General features: G+C 48.9%; 1 protein-coding gene across 1 annotated transcript in view; it reads left to right on the top strand.

The window, feature by feature from the left end:
- Window positions 1–12,918, top strand: part of SCIN (scinderin) — a 535,504-nt gene that overhangs the window by 95,066 nt on the left and 427,520 nt on the right. Inside the window, exon 3 of the mRNA XM_069648620.1 lies at window positions 6,837–6,998. Within this exon, the coding sequence (XP_069504721.1) occupies window positions 6,837–6,998 (162 nt within the window). The remainder of the gene's footprint in view (window positions 1–6,836; window positions 6,999–12,918) is intronic.

Raw genomic sequence — 12,918 nt, 5'->3', positions numbered from 1 at the left:
AAACAACTATAATTTAGCCATACTAGCCTTAACAATGCAGCAGTACAAGGGTCAATTATGCAGAACATGAGATCCTCACAGGTCACGCACCTCAATGTGGGGGTAATTCATAGAATTTGGCGCACAAGTGGTGCACGCGACTGGCGCAAAGAGTGCGTGAGCGGCAGTCTGCGCCAGCCGCGTGCGCCAAAACCCATTTGGACGCACAGCGTATTCATGGATTTATACATCCATAAGCAGCCGTGGCGCAGAGTGGTGCAGCGACCCTGCAGCAGCACCAGTTACGCCCTCAACCCCGCCCTGTGCACCAAAAACATCGCCAAATCCAGTACAAGGCGCAAAGGCCAGTGCACCAGCATATGAAAACGTGTGTAAAACTCCCCGCGCACCCCTCAGAATACACGTGCCCCACTCGTGCCAGAGAAAATGCGTGTAAAACTCCCCCCGCACTCCTCGGAATACACGTACCCCGCTTGCGCCAGCAAAATCGCATGTAAAACTCCACGCGAACCCCCGGAATACACGTACCCTGCTCGCGCCAGGCCAATCGCATGTAAAACTCCCTGCGCACCCCTCGGAATACACGTAACCCGCTCGCGCCAGGTCTATCGCGTGTGAAACTCCACGTGCACCCCCGGAATACACGTATCCTGCTTGCGCCAGGCCAATCGCGTGTAAAACTCCCTGCGCACCCATCAGAATACACATAGCCCACTCGCAGCAGCGAAAACATGTGGAAAAAGTCCCGCCTGTGGAGTGGGCTGCCTGTGGAGCATGCCCAGGGTGGATGGGCTGCCTGCGGGGTATGGACTGGGGTGAGGGGCTGCCTGCAGGGCATGCCCAGGGGTGATGGGCTGCCTGCGGTGCATAACCAGGGGTGATGGGCTACCTGCAGGCTATGGACTGGGGTGATGGGCTGCCTGCGGGGGCATGCCCAGGGGTGATGAGCTGCCTGCGGGGTATGGACTGGGGTGATGGGCTGCCTGCGTGGCATGCCCAGGGGTGATGGGCTGCCTGTGGGTTATGGACTGGGGTGATGGGCTGCCTGTGGGGTATGGACTGGGGTGATGGGCTGCCTGCGGGACATGCCCAGGGGTGATGGGCTGTCTGCCGGCTATGGACTGGGGTGATGGGCTGCCTGCGGGGTATGGACTGGGGTGATGGGCTGCCTGTGGGGCATGCCCAGGGATGATGGGGTACGTGTTTTCCGGGGGTGCGCATGGAGTTTCACACGTGATAGGCCTGGCGGGAGCAGGGTACATGTATTCCAAGGGGTTCGTGTGAAGTTTTACACACAATTTGGCAGTGTGTGCCCTCCCAGGTGTGCCCCACGTCCCCATGCCCCTCAGACAGCCAACACCACAGGGGACCACCCCACACCCCTGGGCATGCCCTGCAGGCATCCCATCACCCCTGGGCATGCCCCACAGGCAGGCCACATGGCACCATGCACTTGGGATCCCTGACACACATTGACGGGCACCTGCCAGCAGGCCCCGACACATGTCCCCTCACCCCCACCACCATTGACGGGCACCTGCCAGCAGGCTCGACACATGGCCCACCAAACAACATGTCATAACAAAGCAGACCCATGGCCCTCATGCCAACCCAAATCATCCCTGCTCCCCAGTACAAGCACCCAACCATCCACTGCACCCACTCCCAAATTAGCCATGCCTTGAGAGTCTCAAAAGAACCAGCATGGGCATGCATGAGTGTACAACAGAGCCACACAGTGGCAACACATGGCTGAGGCAATGCTCAAAGGGACATGCACAAAACCAATGACAATACACCACACCAATAATGAAGGAATATGAAATGTATTGAAAAAGGTAATGAAATAACAAAATGAAAAATCAAACGTGCAAATTAAGAAATAATTAAAGGAAAAAAATGAAAAGAAAGAATTCCAATGTAAAACAAAAATCCACAACATGAAACTAGAAAAGTGGTCCATTGCCATTGTCCATATAAAGTACATTAAAAAAAATAAAAACCATTGATCCATGGGAAGTACAAATAACGAAATTATGTACAAGTCTTGAACTATTTACAATGCAAGTCCAAAGGGTCCATGATCCCAAAAGAAAAGGGAACCTACCAAAAAGCCTATAAAAAAAACTATATACATAAAGAGGTGCAATGTCCATGAACTCCAAAAAAAAAAAAATACTAAACAAAGGAAACCTAACCCTAAAGAACTATGTACAAAGGCGGCGGGCAAGTCCTATGGCTCACTCTTCAATGTTCCGGGCCAGGGCATCATCAAACTCCTCTTCAACGTCCCAGAGGTGGGCCTCTTCCCTGGCCCAGAGGTTTCGCAGGGATGCAGCCATGCCCTCCTCCAACTCCCTGCGAGTTGCCTCGAGGCACTCAGCCCACCTCAATGCCCTGCGTATGGAGTTCTCCGCCTTGACCATAGTGAGCCATGCCTCCTCCGCCCGCCGCCGCTCCGCATCTATCTGCTGGCACAACTGCTGCCACACGGAAGACACTCCCAATCCAGGGTCCTCCTACCATCCGGCCGATGCCTGCCCCTTTGATGTTGATGGCCCCGAGCCATAATGCCTCCCATGCTGAGCCTGCGGCTGCCTCCGATGCAACAGCCTCTGCCACCACGATGGCATCCCGGATGATGGAATCCACCGGTGCCATTGTGCACGTGCTCTGCCCGATGATGCCGACACATCCTCCATCCACTGGGGTCCAGTTGGTGGGGTGTCCACCCCTGCTGGACCTCCAACTCCCGACTGTGGCAGGGATGGGATCTCCACCAGGCTGGCTGTGTTGATTGGGGCAGATCCAAAGAGGGCCGTGGTGGCATCTGGGCCGGAAGACGGCACAGAGAATGACTGGTGTATAGTGTGCACAGAGTAGGAGAGGGCCGCAAGGCTGGCCGACACATGGAGGAAACCCCCAACCATGGACCCTCCCAACTGGGCCATGTTGGTGCACAGCTCTTCGTAATGACGTGCGTGATCCCCCCAGGAAGCACGCACGTCATCACGAATGTCACGTGTGCACAACACGACACCAATCAGGACGGACTCCATCCAGTCACGGGTCCCCTCGTCGATAGGTAGAGGAGTGCCAGATGACGTGGACCTCCCCCCTACCTGCGGACGGGCCTGGGACGGGGCATCCCTGCTGGTGCATGGTGATGTAGTCACAGTGTCAGGGACAGACACATGCACAGGCACCTCCGCAGTGACTTGTGCTGCAACCTGCCCCTGCCACTGGACTGCACTACTTGCACAAGTGGTACCACCCCCACCAGGCCCCATGTGCGGCTCTGTAGCGGCCTCCTCCTCCTCTATACACACCACCAACCTGGATGGCTACGCACTGTCTTCTGCCATTGCAAGCCCCTGTGGGGGCTCATCCACCCCTTCCGCTGCAGCCATAGTGGCAGACACGGCACCAGTCCCCTCGCTCCCAGATGATGGAATTTCCTGGGTGGGTGACTGGGCCTTGCGTCGCCGGCCTGTGGAGGCATCCCTGCCGCTTTCCTCCACAGCGCTGTCTCTGACCTCACCTTCACTCACCGCTGTGTAAAGGGAGACATGAACACAAGCATCAGGGTACTGTACAATAGTCCCCTAGACAGAAAGCAATAGCACATGAGTGGCACTGTCAAACGTCACTTCCATCATGTCTCCCAACATCTCATGGGTCAGTGCAGGCAACACACATGCTCCTGCATGGCACATGCAACAAACATTTGCATCCATGTCTACTGCACCATAGAAACATCAAATGGTGGGCTGAAACTCACATGCATCATGGGACATGCTGATCACATGCACACGCATCATCAGAGGGTCATGCATCTGGTCCCGTATACCCACAGACAAAGTAGATACAAGGATGAGTAGGCTGCATCAGTGAATCAACACATTGTCACTGACATGTGTCATGCATCCATGGCGCACACACTACTCAGACACGCGGACATGTACATCATGCATCTCCATGACAGCAGCACACATCTCTCACACCGCAAACATGTCAAAGTACATACACAGGCATGCATACATGTGTGCATTCCGCATGCTGCTCCACATGATGCGTTGTAACACATACACCATCCATGTGGGTCACGCCTGACTGGACTCACATGCAGCACCATCATGTCCCTGCACACACACATCCAAACATGACCCATGCCACACATGCAGCTAAGTAGCTAACTACTAGCACACTGCAACATGCACTGTTTTAAACGTGAATGCATGGTCACTTACCGCTCAACTCCAGATGGGCCTGCATCCTGGGGATCTGGTGGTGAAGCACTGTGCGAATGTGCTCCAGGACCACCATCTGCTGGGTGATAAGCGGGGGCTGGCGCCCCACTGCATCCGCTGCCTCCAAGAGGCACTGGGCCTTCTTCAGGGTCCTGGAATTGTAGTCCTCCCAGCGCTTCTGGACATGTTTGATGTTGCAGGGTGCCACCCCCTCCGCGTTGATGGCACCCACTATGTCCTTCCAGATCCTCTTCCATCCTTACTTGTCGGCGCGTGATGGTGTGAAGAGGGCATCATAATGCCCCAGAACTTGCTCCACCAGGATACCAACTTCCTTTTCACTGAAGCTGGTAGCCCTCTGCCTCTCGGCTGAGGCAGGTGTGGGCAACTGGGTCCTGGGGCTGGGCTGTGGAGTGATGGAACACGAGTCGGGAGTCTTCTGTTCCAGCGGGGGTGGTCACAGCAACTGGACCCCTGCAGATGCCAGATGTGCAGGCACCAAATGGCAGGGCACGGTGGCAGCAGGCAGGCAGCAGCAGATGGCTGGTGGAAGGCTGCTCTGGGCTCTGGGGGCAGTAATTTGGCTTTCTGGGAAGGAGCGTGGTCTTCTGTGTGTTGTCATGTGGCCAGCTTGATACAGAGTGATTTGGCACGTGAAAAACAGCACGTTTGCGTGAATTCCGAGGAAAAGGCCTTGGCGTGTAAGCGCGTAGGTGACGTAACGTGCGCACGGTTGTTTCCCTGGCACGGGTTGAAGGTCCCATGTGGGTTTCCATCGCTCTGTACGTGCTTTTTGTGGGAGCGGTGCGTGTGTTTTTCAGACGCTGGGGTTCACACGCAATTACTTCACAGCGGCTACAGTGCGTACTTCTTCTTTTGGCGTGGGTGTTGGCTACACGTTCTTCTTCTACACGCAAAGCACACAGCGAGTCACACACGCAATTTTTCCTACTGCTGGTGTCCCTGCTAGTCACGTACCCCTTTTTTTCAGGCATACTAGCCGGCGTGTTGGTCACGTACGCATTTTTTGTGTTCCTGGCTGCCACAGCGTACTGCGTGTGTTTTTTTACATGCACATGGCTACAGGGGTCACGTATCTCTTTTTCTTGCTTTTTTGGGATGCCTGAGCGTTGCGTGACATGACATTTCTCCTAGGGGGCCACAGAATGGGACATTCATCGTAGCTGTATATACATGTTTGTTGTTTGCGTGCATTTTTGTAATGCGCAGGGACGACACCGCCTGCCTTTGTGTGGTGGATTTGTTTAGGTCTGTGCGTGTCTTTGGCTGTGCATGGGTTTCCCCTATTCGATTCCATGAAGACGTGTAGTTCGCATTCGTGTGGGCGTTCCGTGTACTTCCCAGCAGTACTTCCCCAGTTATGCCCCTATTTTCACGCGTTGTTCCCCATTCTATGCGTTCCGTCCCGTGTTCCACCCCCTTTTTGGTGTGTGCACTAATGTTGTGCGCTTTCGCTGTGTGTGTGTCGCATGGCGTTCTGGATGTTACAATGACGTGTGTGCCCGTGTGCGCCACGCACGGATTTGACGCACATCCCAGGGAAAACACGCGCAGGGCCTTCCATGAATCGCACATGTGTGCTTGCTTTTTCACGCTTGTGCCAGCTTGTGGCACGATTTTTGGCACACATTTGTTCCTTGAATCGGCCCCTGTGTGTTTAAGGTATGTCATTTGACACTGGCGATTGCATATTTTAGAGTGTCGTTACATGGGTGTGCAATGCCGGCCCAGTGATGTAATGCTCTGATCCCTGCTGTAAAATGCAAAACAAACTTGTTCATGTTTCATGTTCATTGTTAAACTGACTTTTAATGTTTGACTTTCACCTCTCAATGTTAATATTAATCACGTGTTTTATGCTTTATACAACTTTGTGTTGTTCAGATAGTTTTGGGTGTTTTAACACTCTGAAAAACAAGCTCCAGTTTACGACGTAATAATGGGATCATTTGAATGTTTCTACACAATCATCTATCTTATTGCAAATGGTCATTAGTAGACAATCAAACAAATATGGTAACACATAGTGAAATTGCATACCTTGTTGACAGCAGTGCAATTGGATTAGAACTGTTTAAGAATACCTCTGTTTTAGATGCACTAGGAGTAAAACATGTTGCACATACAACATCAACCTTCATACAGATACCATTTTAAATATAGTTTAACCAAGCAAGGGTTCCGCTCCTTTTGTGGATAACCAATTTTCCAAAGTAGCCCTCTAATTTGTCTGAGTTGTTTCTGGAATTCTGCAGGGAATGGCATCATCCATAGTTGCTGGGTGCAAAAAGAGGATGCATTGGAATGCATTCTGCACCATGAGGTGCACAGGAGATGGAGGGGGTTAGCTCCATAAAACCAATAGAAACAGACATCATACACCCAGCAAAAACCTTGTTCATTCTCAACATGTGCATTGCTTTGATGATTTGCTTTGCTATGAAAAAAACGATGCCCGATTACCTAATAAATACACCTGTTTGAGCTGGGTTTGGTCAATCTAGAAATTAAGCTGGGATTGTTTGATGTGACCCACAAATCACTGCATCTTTCCTTTTTCTTCAGGCCGGCGGTGTCGCTTCTGGATTCCAACACGTGGTTACGAATGACCTGAGTGCCAAAAGGCTACTTCACATTAAGGGTCGGAGAGTTGTCAGGGCCACAGAGGTTCCACTGGGATGGTCAAGCTTCAACAAGGGCGACTGTTTCATCATTGATCTTGGAACTGTAAGTGAAAACATATTGAGAAAGAATCACAGTGGCTTTCAAATTGAAATCCAAATTATACAGAAGAACCTATGTCTTACTGTGATTGAAGTTTGGCTCTGCGTATCTTATTTAGAATACTTATTTAGAATATATAATGCCTGCTCATGGATCAGAATGTCTTATTAAGGCAAGGCTTGGTCTAATGCATGTGAGAGCGAGGACATCACCCTCACTTAATATGCAACATTAACAAATGCTGCCATCTATAAACCATGCACTTCCTTATTGATCAGTTGTAAAAGCTAAAATCGTGTTATCTCATTTATGGTTCTTGACCCTAGGAGGGTTTTTAAATCCATTTCCTCTTGGCACACGTCAAAGGTTGTATGTAGATGACTTGACACAATATTAAAGGATCTATTTCAACAGAGGATGTGAACACCAACAGTGAGATCATCTCTGATGATGCTCTTTGCTTTCATTACAGAAATCTACTCCTAAGATTCAAATTTCACCATAGAATGTCCCTGTATCAAAATGTTTACATTCTATGCATCAACCGATAATTAATTGAGACCAGCATCTTAAAACACTTCAGCGGTCCGACTGCAAAGTTTACTCCAGTTGTGTGCAATTGAAAGGCAGCTGTCAGCTGTGGATCTTATGTTATTGTCTCCTATGTTTACAGAGCTCCCTGTCTCCTCCCAGGTGTCCTCCTTGCATTGTTCTATGTTGGGAATGTTTGCAATGAGATTTGCCACAAATGACCAGTGGAAATTGCACTGTACCAAAGGTATTTTATGTAATCTCGCCCTACGTTTTCTCACCATGAACATGCATTCAAATGAGCTTTGATTGCTTGGTTTGTTGACGTGCTAATCCCATTTTAATTTGGGCAGAAGTGGGGGCATGTATGCTACCTTACAGCTTGAATCTTTCTATATGGGCTTGAACCATTCCATCATTTTAACCTTAATTTAAAATCAAACTGGCAACATTGGTAACCGGAAAGACTGCTCAGCAATCCAGTCAAATATCAAAATCAGTTTCCTGGACATGAAGGTCAACATTGCAGAGCCTTCAAATCAGCAAGAACAACTTGACATTGAATTCTTCTGTGGCTGATTAAATGAGTAATATTGAGTTGTGTGATAGTAATATGATCTTTTCCTGAAGGGCCTTATGAAAAATGATTGTCAGCTCGGGGGGATAGCTCAGGGGCAACGTGCTCACCTTGAAAGCAAGACGACACAGAGCAACACAGGTTCGGTCTCCTGGTCCGTGCTTAGAAACCTCTGGGTATTAAGCTTGTTATAAATAACCTATCATATCATTGTTGTTTTTGGTGCACCAAAGTCTTTTACTTTTGTTGCACCAATTCTGGTGAAGAGTAAAACAACCATAGACAATGCCAACAGTTTGAGCTTTTGTGTCCTGGAAAGGCACGTGCCAGACACTGCCATAGTGATATCAACTGGCCATTGATGGTAGCAGGTACAAAATTGTGTGCATACCTGGGCATCTAATAGCAGTACCTGGCAAATGCCTAATACTTATACACAAGCCACAACTGCTGGTTTTGGCAATGCTTGTTTTTAACAGGACTTCGGTGAAGGGCATGCATAGTGCTTATAAATCTAATGGCTAAATGCGGACCTGCTTAAGACACGTTTATTACACCAGTTGCAGGTTTACAGCTCTAATTAAGTTATCAACACTCATAAGACTGCTTTGAAAAAACATTGGCATGCCCTTCAAGTGCAAGGTTTGATGGTAAGGATTGCTTAAAGCAAGCTCAAAAAGTTCCCATGAGGATGTGTTTTGATCGCGTAGGAGCATGAACTGGGTGGGGATGGTCAAAGACATTAGCATGGCCATGGGCAGTCAATGGGTGGGCACTTAACCAAACAACACCTATAACCTGTGTGTCCCTTCCCTTGCCGTTTCTCCCTATCTGTTCTCTAATGCAGTAGTTCTGGCTTACAGATGGTTCAAGCATCACCCAGTAGTCCAAAACGAATGATACACCCTATAGTGCATGCCAGTGAAGCCCGGCAACAAGTACTGAGTACAGAAACAATTTGGATCAAAACATTCATGGGAGAGAGTAGTGTGGTGAAATGACTACTGGATTACAGCAGTAAAGTGATGGGTAGAGGATAAACTGCCTACTCAGCCCTGCACTACTATTAATCCATCAATGATCTCAGTCATAAAGGTGGAACAATCACCTCTCAAAAGGTATGCCTCTTTCAAGTTCAGTGGTAGGTGCAGGCTGAGTGCAGCTATATCTTTAGAACTGGTGTAAGCTATTAGCAGTAGCAACCCAAACAACTAAAGTACAATTGCTCAAAATAATAGAATGCCCGATCAATGTTCTATAAAATTATAGACGTTTAATTCTACAATAAAATGGAAACAGCTAATCCAAAAATATTACAAAAACCCACCCCTGTAAAAGAAAACACAAAGAATACAGGTTTTTGTCAAAAGACAATCTAGAGGTGTTCATGCAGATGATTGGTACATTGTCAAAGTTCAAAGGATATATCTTTAAGAACAAGGTAGAGAAAGTCAATATTGTACAAAAAGTGGATCAGTGGGACAGGGTATATTCATGATATATTCATATTACCTTATGTTCTTATCTTGGGGCTCAACAAAGTTGAGCCAGGCTCTCTGGTGTCAAACCCGGAGTTTGAGTCTCTTCGGTGCCAGGCTGGTGTAGAGCCGAGGAGCAGATGCGCCAAGTGCAGCAATGCAGTGCTGCCTGCAGTGGTGACAGATTGCAGGTTGAAGATGCTGGATATGACAGATACTGTTAGGTGAGCAATGCTTGGGTGTGGAGCGGTAGAGAATGTCCTTTGGCAGCAAGCAGGTTCGGTTTGCTCAGCATAACATGAGGGTGCTACAGCGACATTGGCTTGGAGATTGAAAAAGTTGCTGATCAGAGTTTGAATGCTAGAAGACTTGGTGGGTCTCAGATACAGAGACAGTGGTGCTTTGGCCTTGAACGAAATTCTGAGATGTAGTGATGGTTTTGAATTGAGATCAGAAAAAACTCTTGCGGTTCCCATGCAGCAGGTTGGACGGGATTGTAAGTTCCCAAACTGGCATTGATGTGATGCAGAGATACAGGAATAACCAGGGGTCACTTCATTGGTTCTGTGGTTGCCTGGAGTTCCAATCTAGGCACTACAGGAGAAGATAAATACTTCTGCACTCCCACTCCAGGGAGGTTGCCTTTCACCTAAGAGGGATTTACATCTCCAGTGAACAGGAACCGGTTTCCTTTGCAGCCAGTACAGAATGCTTTATCCAACAGCAGTTACCTCCTGCGTTTCCTGGGGATGCATGGGGGTAGAGAGTTCCTCAGCCTTGGATGCATTCTGTTTTATCCTCCCAGGTAGAGGATGTTGAACAGTGGTCAGTATAGACTGCATCCTCAAAAGAGGTCAAGACAAACTCTTCTTGCTATTGTGGGAGTCCACAATTGAATCAAAGAATGAGGAGGTGCCACTCTACTTTTCTCCTTTTCAAGGTAAAATATCATAGAAGATTGGCCCAAAGCAAGCCTTCTGTAAGGGGTCCAATCCATGTTGTTGTATCGAGTGATCTTTGTCTTATGACATTACACCCATAATACCTTGCCTACAAGAAATGGAGGGACCAGGAAAAGGACAATATCCCTAACAGAAAGTAAGATGGATGGATCCCTCTCCCGAAAACCCTCTCCCTTCTGTTTACTCTAACTCCACCCCTTTCCTATGCCTACTGACTTCAAGGAAACTCCATTAGTCAACAACCTAGTGTGAGAGTGGCTTTGTTATACCAGTGCAGCCTCTGTAAGCATTGGATCCCAGGAGACCTGCTGGGGGAAGTTAATTTGCCCTGGAAGAAGGTGTTACCCTTCCTGCTCAGAAATCAAAGGGGCCTCATCATGGCAATTGTTCCACGTGGCTGAACTGGAGACAGTCAGACCAGCCACTAATAAACAGAAGAGCACCAGAATGCATTGAATTTATGGTGCAGGAGTAAAGTTGCTAGACGAATATGATTGAGGAGGTGGCAGATGGAGGAAACAGTGAACAGAGATTGGTCAGAATCTAAAAACTGAGATTAAAAGCGAATACTGGAAGACATAATCCAGTAGTATGAATGTTCTCACTCTGCAGATGTTGTAGAGTATGACTCCCATGATATTTCACCATTGACCCTGGCTGCTAGGACTCATGGGAGTTGTGACCAAATCACCTCAAGAGCCAAAGGTTGCAGACCTCTACCCTCAGCCCACCACGAGGCTCCGATATGATCTGAAGCTGTGCCGCATCTGCAAAGTGAATGCCTGCTTGATCGTCGTGATAGCATCCAACTAATTTCTTACAGGGCTTAAAATGCCCTCCCACCTGTGCCTGCTATCTCGCAGCACCCCTCCAACAATTTACAGCCGTGATTGATCAGAGGAATGCCAGCTTTTTGCATCTGAACAACACCCAAAATGGCTGCTGCGACGCTGTTTCCCTTATGTTATGGATGTTGCTAGGCAGCAAATCGCAGGAAGCTACATCAACACACAGCCTACATCGGTAGGCAGAAGACAGCCCCCGACACCCTAAGGCCCCCAGCATAAGGCCCTCTCCTGAACCTGTTGGAGCCGGCAGGGCTGGCGGGCTACCTAAGACTCTTCCTTTACAGACTTTGCAACCGAGGCACCTCCTCCTGGCATTCCCAGGACCACCACCAACTTCTATTGCCAGTCTGCATTGCACGTTATAAGAATCAGAATGTTTTTCATTTGTTCCCCACTGTAATGTTATTGCACCTAGTACATTGTAATCTCCCCTTCGCCCAACTTCATTCTATCGCCTATCTCATATTATACGTTAGGCCAAACCACTGCCCCTACCGCTCCTTATTAGGTATGTGTTACCCTGCCTCCACCTAGTCCCTATCCTCCCGCCTGTTACCGCGACACTAATATGTGGGGCCTATCTCCCCTCCACTGCCCTGATACCAGCACAGGGAACTGGCCGGCCTCAGCACTCTGACGTGCTACCCGCTATCCCCCTATCTCCTACAGCTGCCTGCCAACCACTAGCCCATCACACAAGCATCAGGCTGACATACCCACCAACTGCTATATCTGTCCCCTGCATGGCCTCATCGCCCACATGAATGTCTAATTGTCACTCTACTACACTTTTGTATTGTAATTTGTGTTGTGAACCAAATGCCTGCATATGCTTGCCTGTAATGCTCTCCACAATTACGGGCGTCACTGCTCCAATAATCACTGTATGAAAGCTCATTTGCCTTGACTTGTGTTGCACGCTTTGTATACCCACTTGCATTTAAATTGTCATTTGCCAATTTACTGCTTCTGTAACCTCACGATGTTCCTCTAACACGGGCTCACTGTGAATTACTGCATTACACCTTGAGCTCAGCATGCTATCTCACCTACAAATACACTGAATCACACTCTACACTAATTAGCACAGCAGTCATTTAGGCTTACCCTTTCGCCCCCACGCACCTGCAACGGTGCACAGCATGGCGACAACTGCACTCCCGAAACTCCCTAACATCCCACCTACCCCTTTCCTACCATCTTTCTTCACCAAACCCACTTATCATAACACTGCCCGTCAGGGGACCACCATGCATCTCTTCAACCTCTCAGTTACCATGCAAAACCTGCCAGACATCCTCTCCAGAGCTCCCAAACCATCTACATGCCCTAGATCAGTCGACACCAGAAACAAACTCCTTGGTCTACGCTCCCGCTATGCCCGCACGTCCAACCCCAACCCACCACGGACGCACCACAGTGTTACAAAGACTATTGTCCCACCTGAGACTGCCAAAGTTTCATCACCACCCACCCTGCCCAAAATCACATGAACCACCACTACCACCCCCTCAACTAAAGTCAAAA

This window comes from Ambystoma mexicanum, chromosome 2q (genome assembly GCF_040938575.1).
Source record: "Ambystoma mexicanum isolate Mex_15411 chromosome 2q, UKY_AmexF1_1, whole genome shotgun sequence".
NCBI classification, from domain to species: Eukaryota; Metazoa; Chordata; class Amphibia; order Caudata; family Ambystomatidae; genus Ambystoma; species Ambystoma mexicanum.
The sequence above is the reverse complement of the archived record's forward strand: the minus strand, read 5'-3'. Positions and strand labels throughout refer to the sequence as shown.